Raw genomic sequence first — 21,905 nt, 5'->3', positions numbered from 1 at the left:
TCATCTGGTTTGATCTTATTCTATTCTCCCCATTTTACAAATGAGGATTATATATGAAGACATGAAATAGGTACTCTCCCAAAGTCACAGTTACCAAGTAATGGAGCAGGACAGAACCTTAGGACTGTTTGTCTGAAGTCACGACACTCTTTTAAGCAATAAATTACATGACAAACAATTGCGGAGTCACACCTGAAATGAGCATTTGCCTGTTCTTACTTGTTTTGCTCTTTTCTGCCATTTTCACTAGCCAGACATTTAGAACAGCCAAATGTCACAAATGTGGACCAGCCAGCATCCCACATGACTGGATTTACCACAACTTTTGTTAGAAAAAAATATTATCTTCACCTATTCTCATTCCTTTCCTCAAAGTAAAGAGGTTCACTCTCATTTTTTTCTTAATTTCCTTCCAAGTCACTCGGGTTAGTAAATTGCTTTTAAAGATGTTAAGAACTTTTAGAAGTAAATTATTTTTCTCCTACTAAAATACATTCCAGAACAGTATGTAACTTCAACATGCAAATGCCAAAGACTGAGTCTGATTAGTAAAAAACTCGCAGGAGGTGGGTTTGAAATTCACTAGGCATGGCCATTGTCAGTATGACAATTGTTGCCTTTTGCCATAGACAATAATGACACTTTGTTCAAAAGTAGGTTATTTTTAACCGAATTTCCTATCATAAAAAATGAAAACTAATCCTTGCCTTTTGGTCAATCTCTAGTTTCTTCCAAGCAATCTTTCAAAGAAAGTAGGAGAGAACATATATACATGTGGAACCAGATGTATTTATGTATATACCACCGGTTCTACCAGTAGTGACTGTGTGAAAGTAAAGTGTTAATCTCCGTATCTATATTTCTTATACGAGCTAAGAAACAGAACAGCATGATCCTATTTCTGGCAGGCATACAGATCCAGAGAAGATTCATAGTCCTTAAGTATAGGTCTCTTTATCACACACAGAATCATTATCAATAAATTTCATGACCTTATACAAAATCATCAGTATCCAAGTGGACCCATCAAACTCAGAGAGAAACCCTAGAGGTTATGCTAGGTTGGAGAGAACGACTTTTTCTGGCCTTGGGGAATTACATCTACACAGAGCTTTATAACATCTAAAAAGAATGCCATGGAATGATATAAAATCAAAACTTGACCAGTGGACACCCTCCGCTCTCACCCTCACTAACTTGGGGGCAGTCTCAAATAACAATTCCAACTTAAAGCACTGGCTAGTGATTTCTATTTTTTTTAATTTCCCTTCAAACATTTGTCTTCTCTCCCCTAGACTCACTTCTAAGACTTGCCTTCCCAGGCAAGGGAAGATTCCAAGATTCCTTCTCCTCTCTCTCACCATAGGCAACCCTCCCTGCCTTTGAGAACACTGAGCTCTGGAGTCCAGAACTCACCCTCAAGCATGACCACCAAGGTCTTTTTTCATTCTCATTTCAAAATCACAACATACAATGTCAGTAGCCCAATATTCTTTTAGTCACTCACAGGATCTTCAAATGTTATTCAAAGCAAAAGTGAAAGGTGTTAGGGACCCAGTGATCAGTGAATTGCAGGAAGTGGAAGGTCTGTCTTTAATGGAAAGAACTCAGGTGGAAAACCCTGCAATCAAAGAGCAGGAAACTAACCAATGTGACATGAGAAGATGGGCATAAGTTTTACTTAATAAATCAAAAGACTTACAAATACCACATAAATAACTGTCTCTATCTTGAGTATTCCCTAAACTCTACAGAAAAGGCAGTCATGACTCTTTTGAGCAGTTCCCCCTTTCTCATCATTTTCCTCTGTGCCTCAACTTACATAATCACTTTGCCACCAAAGCCCAAGATTGTTTCTGTTTTCTATATTCCCACCCTCCTATATTTTCATAGCTGTCAGAGAAAATTATTTTTACTTCTAAAACCTCTAAAGTACATGCTTTATTATTTAACTTAGCCCTCCCTCCCAAAAAACAGCCACTGAAGAAGAAATAACTCTCTTTTCAACTTCTGAAGTTCCTCCCCATTCATAATTGGATTCAGAATAAATCTTGGTCAAAGCATACCAGCAAATTAGAGCAAAGTCACTCTCAGATGAAATGAATTTTAAGTGACATATTCAAACAAGGATTAAGTTCTTTCAAGTGAAATAACTCCAGAAGTGCAAGGATGAAGCCTAGGCAAACACTAGGCTAAGACTAAGGATAAAAAATTAGACATAGTCCCCAGCTGAGAAACATGCAGTCTAGGAAAATAAATAATATATATAGAAACACGAAGGTATAATATGTAAACATAATGTATAGGCACTGAGCAAAATTATTTAAAAATTTACATATAGGCATTAGAGATGGAAAGTATACATTTCAGCACAAAATTCAGCATGGTTCCAAATTCAAGAATTCAAGTTAATCATATTCCCATATTATGTGATCATATCACTAAGCTACAAGTCTGCATTTGGCACATCCCCTCAAGTCTGTAAGCAATGAATAGCCTGTTTCATTTCTATGGCAATAATAATGGAATCACCCTTGAAGGCAGGGGAAGGGGGGAAATGCCGCTTATAACTAATTATTAATGACCATAATGTCAAATTCCTGTGTAGGAAGTGCAAGTTGAACTAGTATTTTACATGATCTCTGACATTGTGGTTACATGTCAAAAGTATAACTAAAACTACATTTGTAGGGTGCTAAATGAGAAGAACATGCAGCCAAGAATGCTACATCTGGCAAGGCTGTCACTTAGAATGGATGGAGAGATGCAGAGCTTCCAAGACCGGCAGAAACTAAAAGAATATGTGACCACTAAGCCGGTCCTGCAAGAAGTATTAAGGGGGGTTCTATAAAAGGAGAAAGACCCCAAGAGTGCTAGAGAACAGAAATTTACAGAGACAATCTATAGAAACAAGGACTTCACAGGCAACATGATGATAATAAATTCATATCTTTCAATAATCACCTCAACGTGAACGGCCTAAATGCTCCCATAAAATGGCAGAGGGTTGCAGATTGGATAAAAAGACAGGACCCATCCAGATGCTGTCTACAAGAGACTCATTTTGAACCTAAAGATACATCCAGACTGAAAGTGAAGGGATGGAGATCCATCTTTCATGCCAACGGACCTCGAAAGAAAGCTGGGGTAGCAATTCTTATCTCAGACAAATTAGATTGTAAGCTAAAGACTGTAGTTAGAGACACAGAAGGACACTGTATTGTTCTTAAAGGGTCTATCCAACAAGAAGATCTAACAACTGTAAATATCGATGCCCCCAACATGGGAGCAGCCAACTACATAAGCCAACTGTTAACCAAAATAAAGAGTCATATTGATAACAATATGTTAATTGTAGGAGACCTCAATACTCCACTCTCAGCAATAGACAGATCATCTAAGCAGAAAATCAACAAAGAAACAAGAGCTTTGAATGACACACTGGACCAGACGGACCTCAGAGATATACACAGAACATTCCACCCTAAAATAACAGAATATTCATTCTTCTTGAGTGCACATGGAACTTTCTCCAGAATAGACCACATACTGGGTCACAAATCAGGTCTCAACCGATACCAAAAGATTGAGATTATTCCCTGCATATTCTCAGACCATTATGCTTTAAAACTAGAACTCAATCACAAGAAAAAAAATTGGAAGAAATTCAAACACTTAGAAGCTAAAGACCACTCTGCTCAAGAATGTCTGGGTCAACCAGGAAGTCAAAGAACTTAAACAATTCATGGAAACCAATGAGAACAAAAACACATCGGTCCAAAACCTATGGGATACTGCAAAGGCGGTCCTAAGGAGGAAATACATAGCCATCCAAGGCTCACTCAAAAAAACAGAAAAATCCCAAATTCACTAACTAACTTTACACCTTAAAGAACTAGAGAAAAAGCAACAAATGATGCCTAAGCCATGCATTAGAGAGAAATAATTAAGATTAGAGCAGAGATCAATGGATTAGAAACCAGAAACACAGTAGATCAGATCAACGAAACTAGAAGCTGGTTCTTTGAAAGAATTATTAAGATCGGTAAACCACTGGCCAGACTTATCCAAAAGAAAAGAGAAAGGACCCAAACTAATAAAATTATGAATGAAAGGGGAGAGATCACGACTAACACCAAGGAAATAGAAATAATTATTAGAAATTACTATCAATAACTATATGCCAATAAATTAAGCAACCTGGAAGAAATCAATGCCTTCCTGGAAACCTGAAACAGGAAGAAATTGACAACCTGAATAGGCCAATAACCAGTAATGAGATTGAAGCAGTGATCAAAAGCCTCCCAAAAAACAAGGGTCCAGGGCCTGATGGATTCCCTGGGGAATTCTACCAAACATTCAAAGAAGAAATAATACCTATTCTCCTGAAGCTGTTTCAAAAAATAGAAACAGAAGGAAAACTTCCAGACTCATTCTATGAGGCCAGTATTACCTTAATTCCCAAACCAGGCAAAGACCCCATCAAAGAGGAGAATTTCAGACCAATATCCCTGATGACTATGGATTCCAAAATCCTCAATAAAATCCTAGCTAATAGGATCCAACAATACATTAAAAGGATCATCCACTACGACCAAGTGGGATTTATCCCTAGGATGCAAGGATGGTTCAACATTCGCAAATCAATGTGATAGAACACATTATTCAGAGGAGAAAGAAGAACGATATGGTCCTCTCAATTGATGCAGAAAAAGCATTTGACAAAAAACAGCATCCTTTCCTGATTAAAACTCTTCAGAGTATAGGGATAGAGGAACATTCCTCAAGTTCATAAAATCCATCTATGAAAATCCCACAGCAAATATCTTCCTCAGAAACAAAAATGAACTTTTGGGACTTCATCAAGATAAAAAGCTTCTGCACAGCAAAGGAAACAGTCAACAAAACAAAGAGGCAACCCACAGAATGGGAGAAGATATTTGCAAATGACACTACAGACAAAGGGCTGATATCCAAGACCTATAAAGAACTTCTCAAACTCAACACCCAAAAAAACAAATAATCAAGTCAAAAAATGGGCAGAAGACATGAACAGACACTTCTCCGAAGAAGATATACAAACGGCTAACAGACACATGAAAAAATGTTCATCATCATTAGCCATCAGGGAAATTCAAATCAAAACCACATTGAGATACCGCCTTATACCAGTTAGAATGGCAAAAACTGACAAGGCAAGAAACAAATGTAGGCGAGGATGTAGAGAAAGGGGAACCCTCTTACACTGTTGGTGGGAATGCAAGTTGGTACAGCCACTTTGGAAAAGTGTGGAGGTTCCTCAAAAAATTAAAAATAGAGCTATCCTATGACCCAGTAATTGCACTCCTGGGTATTTACCCCAAAGACATAGATGTAGTGAAAAGGAGGGCTGTATGCACCCCAATGTTCCTAGCAGCAATGTCAGTAAAAGCCAAATTGTGGAAAGAGCCGAGATGCCCTTCGACAGATGAATGGATAAAGAAGATGTGGTCCATATATACAATGGAATATTACTCAGCCATCAGAAAGGATGAATACCCAACTTTTACCTCAACATGGTTGGGACTGGAGGAGATTATGCCAAGTGAAAGAAGTCAAGCAGAGAAAGTCAATTATCATATGGTTTCACTTATTTGTGGAACATAAGGAATAGCGTGGAGGACATTAGGAGAAGGAAGGGAAAAATGAAGGGGGGAATCAGAGGGGGAGAAGAACCATGAGAGACTACAGATTCCGAGAAACAAACTGAGGGTTTTAGAGGGGAGGGGGATGGGGGATGGGTTAGCCCGGTGATGGGTATTAAGAAGGGCATGTACTGCATGGAGCACTGGGTGTTATACAAAAACAATGAATCATGGAACACTACATCAAAAACTAATGACATACTGTATGGAGACTAACATAATAAAGTTAAATTAAATTTTAAAAAATATAATAAAACTACATTTGTCCATGTGTCTGCAGGATTTCATGTGTGGTGTCATTCTCTGGGTCTCAGCCTGTATACTGAGAAATGAAATTCAAGGAGAAAAGCTAAAGCTCCTGGTTGATGTGTAGGGCAGAAACCCAGTCTCACCACTGGGGGGTCAGAGTGACGCTCTGCCCTTTCTGTTTTCACTGTAAAAAGCAGGGCTGTGTTGTCTGTAAAAGGCACTGCAACCTGAATCCTATCTTTGCCACCTCCTGGCTGTGTGGTCTTGTATAAGTCACTTAACATTGTGACCCTCAGATTGCTCATTTGGAAAACTGGGACAAAAGTATCCAACTTAAGAGGTTGCCACAAGGGTTAAAAATAATGTCTGCAGTTTATCTGACCCGGTGTCTACAACATAGTAAGCACACTATCACTATCAACAATTGGAACAAGGACAAGCTCAGACAAAATGCTTGTAATATACATTAAAGGGATCCTTGCTAAAAATTTCCATATGAGGCCGAGGTCCCTGGCATTCCCACCTAACACATTTCCATCCTCTCAAGAAATGAAAAAATGGATTACAGCATCTCTCATCAAGCTGAGTCTGCATTTGATTGCTGCATCCTTTCTATATCTATTGTGAGTGAGAATACATAGTTTCTGTAAATGTCTTGCTCAAGACCCCTTTATTTAGAAATCCCATTGGTTGGGGCGGCTGGGTGATAGACATTGGGGAGGGTATGTGCTATGGTGAGCGCTGTGAATTGTGCAAGACTGTTCAATCACAGATCTGTACTTCTGAAACAAATAACGCAACATATTTTAAGAAAAAAGAAAAAGAAGAAGATAGCAGGAGAGGAAGAACGAAGGAGAGTAAGTCAGAGGGGGAGACGAACCAGGAGAGATGATGGACTCTGAAAAACAAACTGAGGGTTCTAGAGGGGAGGAGGGTAGGGGGATGGGTTAGCCTGGTGATGGGTATTAAAGAAGGCACATTCTGCATGGAGCACTGGGTGTTATGCACAAACAATGAATCATGGAACACTACATCAAAAACTAATGATGTAATTTATGGTGATTAACATAATAATAAAAAAATTAAAAAAAAAAAAGAAATCCCATTGGTGAGGCACTTGGGTGACTCAGTCGTTGGGCATCTGCCTTTGCCTCAGGTCATGGTCCCAGGGTCCTGGGATCGAGCCCTGCATCTGGCTCCCTGCTCGGTGGGAAGCCTGCTTCTCCCTCTCCCACTCCCCCTGCTTATGTTCCCTCTCTCGCTGTGTCTCTCTCTGTCAAATAAATAAATAAATAATCTTAAAAAAAAAAAGAAAGAAAGAAAAGAAATCCCATTGGCCTGCTCCTTGTGACATGTATAGGCTGGGGAAAAATATGTCCCTTCACATGTGTCCCTTCTACAGTAAGGTAAAAGGAAGCTGGAATGCTGGAATTGGATTTCACCCTGGGTTCATCATTCCTGTCCCTGGGAAAATAAATAAATAAATAAATAAATAAATAAATAAATAAATAGGGTCACACAGTCCTTCTCCTTGCCAGAATTGACACTGAGTATTCCCTATAGGGGCCTGACATGGGCTTCGGGTGAAGTCCTCTGCATTTGCCCCCACACACCAGGGGGCACTGCTGGCTCCAGCTCAAGACTGTTCACAGGCTTAGAGAACCTCACTTTCTGGGAAGCTAGAGTCAAGGCAGAGAATATCGATATTAGAGTGGGGGGCAGGGGTTGAGAGTGCAAGCAGTGACAGAATTTTAATATACAAAAGATCAATTGTACTTTGATACATTAGCAATGCTGGAGGTTGAGCAGCAAACAATCAGACAAGGCTCCTGATTCCACAGAGTTTCCTAAGAAGGTAATTCTTATGCAAAGGAAGAGCTGCTGAAAATACTATAACACTCTACTCAAAAATAGCACTTTTCAATGTTTAAGGGGTCCTTTTTCTGAATTACAAAGAAAGAAACCATGTAACATCCCAATCCTAATCTGAGATTTTAAAAGCCTTGAGAGTTCAAATTACTGTATCAATCTGGAAAACGCATTTTTATTTTAAAGATTTTATTTATTTGACGGAGACAGAGAGATAGAGAGTGCACAAGCAGGGGGAGCGGGAGAGGGAGAAGCATGCTCCCCACTGAGCAGGGAGCCCAATGCGGGGCTCAATCCCAGGACCCTGGGATCATGACCTGACCCAAAGACAGACACTCAACTGACTGAGCCACCCAGGCGCCCCCTGGAAAATGCATTTATTCCCCACCCTCCACCAGTGCATTTCACAACTGCTTTGAAACTATATTCCACTAGAAGATAGACTAGATCATGGTCAGATGGTTTACATTTAGTTTTCTAAAGGAAACAAGTAGGAAATATAAGTGAAGAACTTTAAGAAGCTCAAGGCTGAGGGTGACGAACGATTAATTTATCCACTCAACAATCACTCATTGCTTTCCTACACAGTGCATAAAACACTGGACAGTGCAGAGAATCCAAGCAATGGAATAATCTGGAAGAGAAAATATCTTGTGACAACCTATCTCCACTCCACCCAGATTTCTTTTTCGTATAACAAATATGTAATGAGCACAATTATTCAATTATTTCTATACTAATGAGTTTTCAGTATGCATAAATCATTTACTGGTTGAGCTGGTCAAAAAAGGGGGGCCATGATATTTTGAGTGAAGAGAGTGAACTTTTCAACTGCAACACCCATTTCATGACCTATAAAAGGCCAACCTTTCTGCCTTACTGACACTGCTTCTTCTCAGGTTGTGGCCCCCTTCCCAGGGCTGTGGATCTTTCCAGCAACACCATGTCTCTCTCAGTGCCCACCTCCGGGCTGCCCCGGCGGCTGTCTTCCCAGAGCAGAGCCAGGGGCGCGTCTGCTTCCATTGTTGGCAGTAGCTATGGGGGGAGCACCTTTGGCTTTGGAGACAGCTTTGGGGGAGGCTTTTCTACTGCTTCCATGTTTGGTCCTAGTTCTGGCTTTGGTGGTGGCTCTGGAATTTCCCTTGCAGGAGGACTGGGCACTGCTTATGGGGGAGCCCTGGGAGGTGGCTCTGGAGGTCTGGGAGGTGGCTTTGGAGGTCTGGGAGGTGGCTTTGGTGGCCTGGGAATTGGATTTGGGGGAAGCGCAGGAGGTGGCTTTGGAGGTATTCTCTCTGGCAATGATGGAGGCCTTCTTTCCGGATCTGAAAAGGAAACCATGCAAAATCTTAATGATAGATTGGCTTCCTATCTGGATAAGGTTCGAGCTCTAGAAGAGGCTAATACTGAGCTAGAAAACAAAATTAGAGAATGGTATGAAACACGAGAATCTGGGACTGGAGACGCCGGGTCACAGAGTGATTACAGTAAATATTATCTATTGATCGAAGACCTCAGGAATGAGGTAACAATATGGTTTTTGAAGGGGCTTTGGGAATTATTTTTTATTTTTCTTTTTTGCTATTATAAGATTTTACAATGACAAACTGCCTAAAACTTAAGGTACTTTTCAATTTGACTGTATTGGGAGCAATTTCTCATCTCAAGATACTTAGTTTCATTTTATCGTTTATCATAAAAAGTGACTGTATTTCCACTACCTTTCTGCAAAAAAAAATGTTTCTCAATTTTTAAATAAAATGATATAAACATGTTTTCTTTTAAAAAGTTAAACTGCCTTAAACTCTTAATAAAATAGCATGTTAACATCACCTAAAAAGCTTTTTAGAAATGCACTCGCATAATACTAGTATTTTACAACTTCATTTTTTGTGTTTTCCCCTATTTTGCCAGATCATTTCTGCCAGCATTGGAAATGCCCAGCTCATCTTGCAGATCGACAATGCAAGACTGGCTGCCGAAGACTTCAGAATGAAGTGAGTACAACAAAAGAAAGACTAATGATAATTGATATGCCTCATCATTTCTTCTTACTCCCTATTTCCCTGCCTTTGTTGATGGCAAATGTTTCAATCCCTCTGCAGTACGCATGCTCCACACATTTGTTGTTTGGTAAATTTACACTGGGCATTCTAGGAAGAAGGCAGATTCAAACACAATTCACATTCACATCCTTAATTATAAGCTACTTAAACCTAGCGCTACAATCACCACCATGCTTGTAATTTGCTTTTGGCTCTTAATGCAACCTGATATTTACACCAATGTCCTAAACCTCAATCTTCCATGTATCAAAATGAATTAATAATGTTTTTACCTAGAAGTGAAATTATCTTTTTCCTAATGACACATACCACTAAAATATTAACCACACACCTATTTTTATATTCTTTCCTCTTTTCCCATATTCCACCCTCCCACACACAAGAAACACTAACGCTCGTTTTGCTCCATGAAATCTCCATGCAGGATGTTGCAGTGGTGAATGATCCTCAACCTGTAAAACCTTGATAAAAGCTATTATAGAAGTATCAGTGTCTTAAATTAAATCATGAATAAAACGTAAGCAAAAAAAAATTACTTTTTAATTTTCAACTGCTTTTAGGATTCCATCAGAAACTCCACCTGGAGAGGGGCTACTACTGTTTATAGCCAGGGCAGCCATCCAAAAGGGGAAACTGTTCCCTGGGATGCAGGGTCACTGAGGTTCATTGCTGGGAGAAAAGTCTCACCTCACAATTTTCTCACTTCTTTCCAACTGAGCAGTAAACTATTATGAAAAAAAAAGGAAAGAAAAATGTTAAAAAGGAAACAGAGCATCATACATTACAATGCTGCCCCTTCTACATAATCACTTCCACCAGGACACAAAACAACCCTGTAGATGATGGCAGGGGCCTTATTCAAATGGGTACGTTGACTCCGGAAACTGTTTTGCATTTGGTTTTCAGGTATGAGAATGAGCTGGCCCTGCACCAGAGCGTGGAGGCCGACATCAACGGCCTGCGCCGGGTGCTGGACGAGCTGACCCTGGCCAGAGCCGACCTGGAGATGCAGATCGAGAACCTAACAGAAGACCTGGCCTACCTGAAAAAGAACCATGAAGAGGTAGGCAGATTTCTAAGCTGCTTTTTTTCCTCCTGAATCCAAAAATTACGATTTCAAATTTACAAATCCAGAGTTAGAACAGATATGGATGATACATGATACCCCTGTTAAGTGGGCCATTTGTTTTGAATTTCAGGATGTATGTATGTGTGGTGGTGGTGGTGGGATTGATGGTGGTTCCTGTTAAAGTTTAACAGATTAGAGGTGCTTTCTGATTTTGTCATTTTCATCATTAGATAAGGACAACCAGAATTTTAATTGTCCTAATTTAGTGATTTTTAAAAATATAGTATTTTTCAAAAACAAAAGTCTGCCAATAATACATAATGTTATATACGTTTGAGAAACTGGTTATGACCAGTGTAAAACACACAATAAACTCTGGTATGCCACATAGTATATCAAAAGCTGGTGTATAAACAGACATTAATCAGGACCCTGGCAATGGCTTCCAAAGAGCTTTCTATTGGAAATCACTGACTATGGTACAAACAGTGCACAAGCCTTGGCACTGTCTGTAGCCCCAGTTTGGCAGCTTGTGGTTGAAACCCCACTATACCTTTTCCGCCAAGCCTTCCCTTCTTTGTAAAGGCCCTGGACCCCCAAGAAGCAGGGCCAACTCATCCATTTGCCATGGTAGGCACAGCCCCGAGGGCCCATGGTAAGTTTAGGGACCCAAGACAAGGTCTTAAGTTCTTTTAAGTTAAAAGAAAAATATGAATCTGTAGGTTAAAAAAAAGTTTTAATATATTGTATTATTTCGGTCACCAACGTGGTCATAAAGTATAACGTTTAATGTCTTCTCTGTTGGAAGAGACCCACGAAAGTTATAACAGGCCTCTGTGCCCCTCTTCTCATTCGCTGTCCCCAGGAGCTCCAAAGCTTCCGGGCAGATGGCCCAGGGGAGATCAGCGTGGAAATGGACGCTGCTCCAGCGGTGGACCTCACCAGGCTCCTCAACAACATGAGGGAGCAGTACGAAGCCATCGCTGAGCAGAATCGTAAGGATGCAGAGGCCTGGTTCATTGAAAAGGTACCACAAACAAAAAAAAAGGCTTTGCCACATTTGCAGAAAAGATCCACAGGAGCAACACACGCTCATGTCCCTTCATCCCTCTTTGCCGTTGGCAGAGTGGGGAGCTCAGGAAGGAGATCAGCACCAACACCGAGCAACTTCGGTCCAGCAAGAATGAGGTCACCGACCTGAGGCGCGCAGTTCAAAACCTGGAGATCGAGCTCCAGTCCCAGCTAGCCACGGTAGGGCTTGCATACGCAGCATCATTTCTACTTCCAAAGAAAACGTGGCATCCGCGTTGGTAAGGTCATTGGCCGGCTGCCTTCCTCTGAACGGCCCCCTCCATTGTTCTGTCTCTGCCATTTCCCTCCCACGTGCAGAAGAAATCCCTGGAGGTCTCGCTGGCCCAAGTGGAGGGTGACTACTGCGGCCAGCTGTCCCAGGTGCAGCAGCTCATCGGCAGCCTGGAGGAGCAGCTGCTCCAGGTGCGCGCCGACACTGAGCACCAGAACACCGACCACCAGAGGCTGCTGAACGCCAAGGCCCGCCTGGAGCTGGAGATCGAGACCTACCGTTGCCTCCTAGATGGCGAGGCCCAAGGGTGAATAGACAGGTTCAAACAGGTTGAAAATAACCTCGGTGGCTGACCAACAGTGGCCACCTGATGCACTTGGGGCAATAGAAGGAAGGGTTCTTTCGTTGATGGGAAACACCACATCTCCTAACAGCGTGCCTTGGATTTATTCAATGTTCTACACTTTGCAAAGTGTTATCATGCATTATCTTACTTGATCATTCATAAAATGCTGGGATAATGGCACCACAGACAGAGGCATACCGCAAACAAGCACTAGAGAAGTCACCCATTAGAGTTCTGATATCAATGCCCCAGTGCAAAGAATGACACATCAAACAACAGCCACCCAAATCACCTCACGACCCTACTGCAGTGAACTTTCCAAAAGCAGCAGCCTGGACTAGTGGGAAGAGCCCAGGGCTGTAAATCAGGAAATCTAAGTTCTGCCAGTTTGCTTACTTTGAGAGCCTGTTTTAGGCAGGGTTTGAAGATAAAAAGTCCACTGCACTAACTGATTACTCTCAGGGTGCATTATTCAATCGTTGTTCATCAAGAAATTTAGACTACCTTCTCTATTTAGCCATAGTTTTATGTACATTTTTAGCTTAAATAGCTAACTCTTTATTTCTCCTCCTCCCAGAAAGCATCATGTGGTATCATCTCTTGTTTTCTTTACAGTGACGGTGTCGATGAAACTTTACCTGTGACAGAACCCAAACCTCAAACACAATCAGTCGACTCCTCTAAAGGTATGTAGATTCCCTAAGAATCACTTAGAATAAGTCAGAATCACACTTATTAATGACTAAAATGATGAGATCACTTGAATACAGCAGTATTATTAATAATTTAAAGTATATTTGCATTCTGAGCCAAGGAAAAATATTTATGCATTCCTGCAGAAAAATGAGTAGATTATATTGTATTAAAACTTCTGGCAATGGGCGCCTGGGTGGCTCAGATGGTTAAGCGTCTGCCTTCAGCTCAGGTCATGAATTCCTGGGATCGGGTCCCATATCGGGCTCCCTGCTCCTTGGGAGCCTGCTTCTCCCTCTGCTTCTCTCTCTCTCTCTCTCTCTCTCTCTCATGAATAAATAAAATCTTTAAAAAAAAAATCTCAATACAGATTTATAAAAAAAAAACTTCTGGCAAGCCCAGAAGGAAAACAATCTACTCTACGAAGAAGTGTTATGAACATCATAACCACTTTTTAAATTTTTAAAAAGAAAAATATTTTCATTTGTGCATAAGATGACACTATTGAATACATTTCATTTTCACTGAATAAAATGCATTGTTTTAGAATGCAAAAGTCACTTTTGAAAGTTTAAATTAGATGGACTCTATCTGCCAATATCTCATTTAAGGTTTAAGTTAAACAACAACCAACTTTGGATGAATATGTGAAACACTAACTCTTGCCCCTTTATTCCATTTTTATCTTTAGACCAAACTAAATTGCGGAAAATCAAGACAATTGTGCAGGAAGTGGTGAACGGTGAAGTGGTCTCATCTCAAGTTCAGGAAGAACTAATGTAAAATTTCACAAGATCTGCCCCATAGTTGTTCCTTAGGAACAGGAAATTTACAAGTAGAAATTATCCCTTTCTGAGTAAGATACTATATTAGTTCAATTCTACTTTAGTCTGCTTCATTTTCCTTGGATTCCCTATTCACTTTGAGTCCCTTTTGCTCTTTAATTACAAGTCACTATGGCCATGTTGGTCTTTATAACAAGCCAAAATCACCTTATATCTTTCTGGACCTGGTGTAGTCTTCTAATAAACTTTCTTTTGGTGACCTGGAACATACTTTAATCACAGGATTTTGATCAAGTAGTATTGTTTTAATAGAATCAAATAAAAGATAAATGGTAATGTTGTGAAATATGTACCTTCTTGATTCCAACAATAATGTCAAGAGCATAGAGAGAGGTTTGTAAAATACTACTAGTAAAGTAGACAAACACTGGGATGAAGATGTGGAGGTTGGAAATTAAGTTAAGAAGTTTCTTTCAGAAGTTCTGTCCTTTTTACATCAAGGTTATAGCAAAATTACGTTGTCCACTATGGGGGATAACAGTTGTCCTGTTCATTTCCTAGGACCTTCTTTCATTCAGTCAAGAAACACTTATGGAACCCCTACAGTGTGCAAGGCTGGAGACTCAAAGACGAGTAAGATAGGGTCCCTCCCTGGAGGAGCTCACAATTGAGGGCAGAGACAGACATCTACTAGGGATGGTGGTACATAGATATAGGGCACATGGAAGTTCAAAGGACACATGGAGGAAGAAGTGAACAATTTGTCAGGGGGCCACTAATTGCTTCGTACAACAATCAACCAGGCAGGGGTGCCTGGATGGCTTAGTAGGGTGGTCATCCGACTCTTGATTTTGACTCAGGTTGTGATCTCGGGGTCGTGGAATCGAGCCCCGAATTGGACTCTGTGCTCAGAGCAGCGTCTACTTGAGATTCTCTTTTTCCTTCTCACTCTGCCCCTCCCCTCACACTCTCTCTCTCTCTCTCTCTCTCTCAAATTAATTAATTTTAAAAAAGAAAATAAATCAACCAGGCAGAGAAGGGAAAAAGGGAACAGAGGAACACATGTGAAAAAACACAAGGGTATAAACGAACATTGCTTCGATGTCCTTTCTCCTGTCTGGCACCGGGGAGGCCCGGAGTGGGGTTTCTTTTGGGGTGGATCAGACCCACAAGTCCACAACAGATATCATGTTCTGGGTTGTGGCAGGAGGTGGCCAAAGTCTAAGCCTGAGTAGATGGGGATTCAATCTCGAATGCCAAATTCAAAACCCTAAAAGGAAAAATAGAGCAGGATTTAATGATTAAGAGCCTGGGCTCTGAAGCCAGACGGGCTCTGCCACTTCATAGCAAGTAACCTAATCTCTGTGTGTCTCAGTTTCCTGATCTTTGAAGAGGGTGGGTTTTGTGGAGATTAAATGAGATAACATACATAAAGCACTAGGAGCACTCTCTGGCACCTAACAAGTACTCAGTATTTGCATTCTATTATTATTAGTGTATGGAACCAAAATGGGATGCAGAAACCAGGGGAACTGATGAGCACAGAGTGTCAAGGGGAGCAGAAGGGAGAGGGAAGAGTCACACAAGCCTGGAGGAATTCCCTTGTAGAATGCAAAAGCCCATGGAAGGTTATTATGCCATTTTAGCTGACTTGCTTCAGCATGCGGCTTTCTGAAGTCACACTTCCTTTTAATGTTTGCTAGTGGTTTCCAGTGCTCCATTTATCTCCCTGTACTGTGCACAGCAATTCAACTCTCTGCCTAGCTCTCCCCTTCTAGAACATGTCATAGGACAACGTTACCTTTTATTTTTTTTATCTTTTAATTTTTTTATTGTTATGTTAATCACCATATATTACATAATTTGTTTTGGTGTAGTGTTCCATGATTCATTGTTTGTTCATAACACCCAGTGCTCCATGCAGAATGTGCCCTCTTTAATACCCATCACCAGGCTAACCCATCCCCCTACCCTCCTCCCCTCTAGAACCCTCAGTTTGTTTTTCAGAGTCCATCATCTCTCCTGGTTCGTCTCCCCCTCTGACTTACTCCCCTTCATTCTTCCTCTCCTGCTATCTTCTTCTTTTCCTTTTTTCTTAAAATATGTTGCGTTATTTGTTTCAGAAGTACAGATCTGTGATTCAACAGTCTTGCACAATTCACAGCGCTCACCATAGCACATACCCTCCCCAATGTCTATCACCCTGCCACCCCATCCCTCTCACCCCCCACCACTCCAGCAACCCTTAGTTTGTTCCTGAGATTAAGAATTCCTCATATCAGTGAGGTCATATGATACATGTCTTTCTCTGATTGACTTATTTCACTCAGCATAACACCCTCCAGTTCCATCCACGTCGTTGCAAATGGCAAGATCTCATTCCTTTTGATGGCTGCATAATATTCCATTGTGTATATATACCACCTCTTCTTTATCCATTCATCTGTTGATGGACATCTTGGCTCTTTCCACAGTTTGGCTATGGTTGGACATTGCTGCTATAAACATTGGGGTGCACGTACCCCTTTGGGTCCCTACATTTGTATCTTTGGGGTAAATACCCAGTGGACAACTTTACCTTTTAGACCCAAAGAGATTATCAAGGTCTTTTCCTCAACAAGGTCCACAGCCCCCAAGTAATATAGGATGCCCCTTTTCTGGTCCTCAAAAGTGGCCGTAATAGTTACCATTTCAAATAACATCTGTTTTCCTTATAACTACATTTGAATTGTGTGAGACTCAAAGGAGAAAGGGGTTTTGCACAAGGATAAACCCAGTTTATTGGTTCTTAGTTACTATCCTAGTTTCTCAGCATTCCTTTCTTTTGGAAGCATTTCTCCACTGGGCTCCCTTAGACAATACCTCACCTGCCACTTTTCTCAGACTCTTCTTTGTGACCTCTGAATGTTGGCCCAATCTTCCTGTCCTTTCTCTCTAGACTCGTTCCCTAGGTGATCTTAACTAATCCTGTCGTTCTAAAATAACCATCTATAGCCTTATTGTGGTGATCATTTCACAATATACACAAATATTGATTCATTACGTTGTACACTTGAAACTAATAAACGTTATGCGTCAATTATACCTCAGTAAAAAAACAAAGTAACCTATGCATGACTTCTGTGGTAGCATCCAAGATGGTCCCAGGGATTCCCACCTCCTGGTACTCATGCCCTTAGCTATAGTCCCCTCCCACAATGAACAGAACAGATCTACTGAAGAAGTGACCGTGTGTGATTTCCAAGGTTAGGTCACAAAAAGCATTCCAACCGTGGGGCGCCTGGGTGACTCAGTCGATTAAACATCTGACTCTTGGTTTCAGCTCAGGTCATGATCTCAGGGTGGTGAGATCAAGCCCCATGTTGGGGTCTGCGCTCGGGGTGGAGTCTGCTTGAGATTCTCTCTTTCCCTTCTCCTCCCCACCCCATCCACACCTGGGCTCTCTCTCTCAAAATAAATAAATCTTTTTTAAAAAGAAGAAGAAGAAGGGGAGCCTGGGTGGCTCAGTCAGTGAAGCATCTGCCTTCAGCTCAGGTCATGATCCCAGGGTCCTGGGATCAAGCCCTGCATTGGGGGTCCTTGCTCAGCAGGGAGCCTGCTTCTCCCTCTATCTCTGCCTGCCACTCCCCCTGCTTGTGCTCTCTCTCTCTCATTTGCTATCTTTCTCTCTGTGTGTGCCAAATAAATAAAGAAAATCTTAAAAAAAAAAAAAAGCATTTCAATTCTGGCTTGGTCTCTTGGATTGCTCACTCTGGGGGAAGTCAGCTGGCCTTAAAGTTATATTATGGCGGGGGGGGGAACTACCTGAAAAAAATCAGTGATATCACAAAATTTCCCACTTAAGCTCCAGTGGTGAGGATCTCATGGAACAGCCATCAAATCCAAAATTGCAGTCCTTTTCTGGTAATATCTCAGAATATTCCGTAGTCTTCAGTTGGCAAAGGACACATTAGGTTTATTATTTAAGTGCATTCTGCCCTATTCTCACTGTTAAGAAATCCAATTAGCACAGCATCCTTATCATGAGATTCCAGCCCTCATTCACTAGACCACAAGCCCTAATTCAACACAGACATAAAAAGTCCTTTTGGACTCAGGAATTAATGAACTGAAGAAGTAAAAGGTCTATCTTTAGAGAAAATAACTTATAAGAAAAATTCCAAGTACAGGATCAGACAACCAAAGACAAGCATATTGTTCATGATCATTTTAAAATCTAAACCTTCACAAATTAAAATGTTTACTTTTTATATGCATTTGTTGTACATACAGGCCACAGAAAGGTCTGGAAAATATTGTATATACTAAGTTGTTACAGTGGTAATCTGGAAATTACCAACGACTCTGAAGACTATTTTATTTTTTCTTATGTACATTTCTTAAAATGCTTAACAAAGAACATGTATAACTCTGATATTAGGGAAACCATGAATTTTAGTTATCCAGAACAAATGGGTTTGCAAGTATGTCCCAGCAGGAAGGAAACCATCTAGAAAACATCCTAGGTTGCCAAAGCAGTCACTTCTTTAGGCTTTGTAAGAGTGCCACCTACTGGAATTTTAGGAACTGAACTTTTAAAAGAAATTAACCCTGCTTTTCAAGCCACTTGAGGTATGTTTGATACTAGAAAGTTTTTGTTGTTGTTGTTGTTGTTGTTGTTGTTGTTTAAGGGGGGGGTGGGAAGGACAGAGGGAGAAGAGAGAGAGAAGCTCAAGCACGTTCCATGGTCAGCGCAGAGCCCGACACATGTTAGATCTCACAACCCTGAAATCATGACCTGAGCTGAAACCAAGAGTTGGATGCTTAACCTACTGAGCCACCCAGGGGTCCCTAGGAATTTCACTTAAAAAAAAAAAAATAGAGAGGTAAAGAAAAGACAAAAAAGCAAATTTTTTTATAAGCATCAACTTAATAAATTAAAACGCTCTTACTTAAATAACGAGTGGCTTTAGTTTCCCGAAAGTCCACCAGTAAGGAGGCAAGTTGTCTCAAGGCATAAAGAAGAAAGGTAGTGATTATTCAGAACCAGACAGACAATCTGAACTACTCAAGCTTTTAAAAACACACTCAAACATCAACTGAAAAATATATTCACATAGCTGAGAAAATGACTTTTTAATGGGCTAATAAATGTTTCTTAAGACTTGGAGCTGGACCTAAGATTTAAATGTCATTTAATTTTAGTATCATAAACTCAAAATCAAACTAAAAAATATCAGTGTCCTAACTGAATATATCCTCTTCATCCCATGCCACTTCCCGGGCTGAACTTGGCTGGTCAGAATATGTGCATTTAAGGTGTCAGCTTGGAACACACCTCCTAAAGTTATATACACATTAAGTTTCTGCTAAGTGCATCCATCTGGGGATATTTCATTTATTTGCAAATACCATGGGATTTTTTTTTTTAATCATTAAGGCTGCAATTTCATATTTCAAATGAACAGAGCTGCAAATACAACTTTTTTAACCAGTTGTATAATTTTTAATTTTTTAAACAATGATCAGTTGGTATATTTATGTATACAGGCAGGGAATCACATATTTTTATTTATATATTCATTCATTCAACCAATATTTATTTAGCACCAACTATATGTAAGTTTTAATATATTGAAAATACCCAGCTTTTATGAACTAAAGGTAAATACATGATAAAGTTTCATACATTATTCTCCTTGGTCGCATTGGTGCAAACAGAATAAGGCAAGTTGCCTTCAACTTAATTGGCAAAAGTGTCATTGCTCCATACACAGTAAATGTGATTATTTAACAGAAGTATGAAGAGACTTAGCCAATTCCTGTTGGAAGATAGGACACCTCTTCATTCATTTTTAGGAGTTTTATAAGTTTTTTTAAGGGGTAGCTTACACTGTTAAAGAGGTATTTTCAGAGTATTTTTTAAATATTTATATTTTAAGTAATCTCTACACCCAAAACGTGGGGCTTGAACTTACAACCCCGAGATCAAGAGTCGTATGCTCTACCAACTGAGCCAGCCAGGTGTCGGGGTATATTTTTAAAATTATGATACTCTTAAATATTTAATTATATTTTACATTACATTTTCCATTATTTTAAGTACTTTCAAGGTACTTTAAGATGTTTTCACTGGACACCCATTTTACACAACCTCATGTGCTGATTCTGGAATGACAGAGTAATTTTAATCTTAAACTTCCCTATCTTAACTGATAAGTAACTCAGTAGTTGATAAATAATAAGGTAAATTTTCATCATGGTTTTAAAAAACAAACATATAGAATAGCATCTAATCAAGAGAGAATCCTGCAACAAATACTGCAGAACTAGATCAAGACTAACACAGAATTCACTGTCACTGTGCTATAGATAAAGCAGAACAATGAAGTCCAGTTTCCCTATCTCATTAAACAGAGGTTGGGGGCAAGGAAAAGTCGCCCAAGGGATGAGGACGGTGGGAGAATCTGACTCGGTTCCCCAGCGGAGCCTTCAGTAGTAGCTTCCTCTACGTGACTCTGGAAGGTGGTTTTTGTGTGTGTGTTGTTTTTTGTTTTTTGTTTTTTGTTTTTTACAGCTTGCAGAGCAGGAAGGAGCAAGAACTGAATGCTAACCAGTGGGAAGATGAGAATCGCTCTAGGGGAAGGTAGGTCTCAGCAGGGAGGAGAGCCCGATGAACATTTTAGTCATCATTATCATCAACATTTGTCACCTCCAGGGTACACAGCAAAGGGTGTATGTCAGAGGAGATAATTTCTGAGGAGTTAAAGAACGATATAACGTTGCAATTGCCCAGATAAAAAGCTAAAGCAGCAGGTTACACAATTCTTTCCTGATTTCTCCAGAGGGAGATCGTTTAGCTGCATTTTCCAAAGCATCAGCATTCAGAAAACCTAATCATATAAAAACCACATTCCAAAAATGCATGCTATGTGTCACAAAACACTTGCTATACAAAAATATATCCAAACACCCTACATCATCATAACTTGTCTATGTTTAGAATGTTTGTGGGTCATTTATGTTTGGTTTAGTCAGAAAAATCATGAAATAAGGGTTATTTTAACAAGTTTATACATTTAAGTCAAAGTGTACTTTGGCTAAAGTGTACAAGCCAGGAAAAGTTATTCCATCAATATTGGTCTAAAAATCCTTCCATTATAACTTAACTAGGTCAAGCTCCGTGTCTCCTGGGTCCATCAATTTATTTATTCATTCAACAAATATTCTAAGCACATCCTGGCCACATCTGGCATTCTTCCCCCTAAATATCTATGATCCAGTTGCTTTCCTCCATCCCCACCACCACCACCGCCCTGGTCCAGGCCACCGCTCATCACCCCTCGCCTGAAAACCACACAGCTTCCACGTGCACCTCCCTCCCTTCTATTCCTCCTGCCACAGTCAGGGAGAGATTGTTTTGAAAAGACAAACCTGATCCTGTCACCCTATTGCTTAAAACCCTTTGAAGGCTTCCTATAGTCCTTGGACCAAAATCTAGCAAGGTCTGGCCTGGCCCCCTTTCCCTTCTCTCAAATTGTGTGCCTCCCCCTGCCTTCACCTCCCCGTGCTGGCCTAGTTCAGCTTTTCTATACCCTGCTCCTTCCCACTGGCTTTCCCCTCATTGCCTTGAATGTGCTTCCTCTCCATGTTGGCCTAACTCCTACTCACCTTGCCAGGTCTGAATTCAGATATCACCTCCTCTGAGACGCCTTGAAAGTCTCTATCCCTCCCCCTTCCCCCACGCTGATAACCACATTAGGTTCTCCTACGATGTGCTCTCATAGTACACTGTAGTCTTCTTATGTATTTATTTGCATGACTACTCAATTAATGCCTGCTTCTCCCACTGTAAGATCTCTAAG

The 21,905-nt window shown here is 40.5% G+C and overlaps 1 protein-coding gene and 1 long non-coding RNA gene across 5 annotated transcripts in view; one reads left to right on the top strand and one right to left on the bottom strand.

The window, feature by feature from the left end:
* LOC113939192 overlaps positions 1-21,905 on the bottom strand; it is a 52,194-nt gene that overhangs the window by 2,233 nt on the left and 28,056 nt on the right. For 2 of the 3 annotated variants that reach the window (XR_003525163.1, XR_003525161.1), the window contains 2 exons: positions 10,402-10,590; positions 8,988-9,124 (listed from right to left, as the gene is read on the bottom strand). This is a non-coding gene — a long non-coding RNA (uncharacterized LOC113939192). Of the gene's footprint in view, positions 1-8,987; positions 9,125-10,401; positions 10,591-21,905 lie in introns of those variants that run through there. The other variant, XR_003525162.1, reaches the window with a different exon arrangement.
* Positions 8,094-14,398, top strand: KRT12 (keratin 12). 2 transcript variants are annotated; one of them, XM_027624840.1, is made up of 8 exons: positions 8,094-9,324; positions 9,714-9,796; positions 10,772-10,928; positions 11,800-11,961; positions 12,060-12,185; positions 12,324-12,544; positions 13,199-13,269; positions 13,968-14,398. In XM_027624840.1, exons 1-8 carry the CDS (start codon positions 8,746-8,748, stop codon positions 14,057-14,059), a joined length of 1,491 nt encoding a protein of 496 aa, XP_027480641.1. In that variant the 5' UTR covers positions 8,094-8,745; the 3' UTR covers positions 14,060-14,398. The 2 variants fall into 2 exon arrangements, with proteins under 2 accessions (XP_027480641.1, XP_027480642.1); XM_027624841.1 differs by lacking the exon at positions 13,199-13,269 and having other exon boundaries at positions 12,324-12,541; positions 13,945-14,398.

The sequence above is a fragment of the Zalophus californianus genome, chromosome 16 (genome assembly GCF_009762305.2).
Source record: "Zalophus californianus isolate mZalCal1 chromosome 16, mZalCal1.pri.v2, whole genome shotgun sequence".
Classification (NCBI taxonomy): Eukaryota; Metazoa; Chordata; class Mammalia; order Carnivora; family Otariidae; genus Zalophus; species Zalophus californianus.
This window is presented reverse-complemented; position numbering and strand designations above follow the sequence as displayed.

Coding starts and splice junctions, on each gene's coding strand:
- KRT12 (XM_027624840.1), top strand. CDS start 8,746: ATGTCTCTCTCAGTGCCCACCTCCGGGCTGCCCCGGCGGCTGTCTTCC. Junction 9,797..10,771: donor GCCGAAGACTTCAGAATGAA/GTGAGTACAACA, acceptor TTTGGTTTTCAG/GTATGAGAATGAGCTGGCCC. Junction 10,929..11,799: donor TGAAAAAGAACCATGAAGAG/GTAGGCAGATTT, acceptor CGCTGTCCCCAG/GAGCTCCAAAGCTTCCGGGC.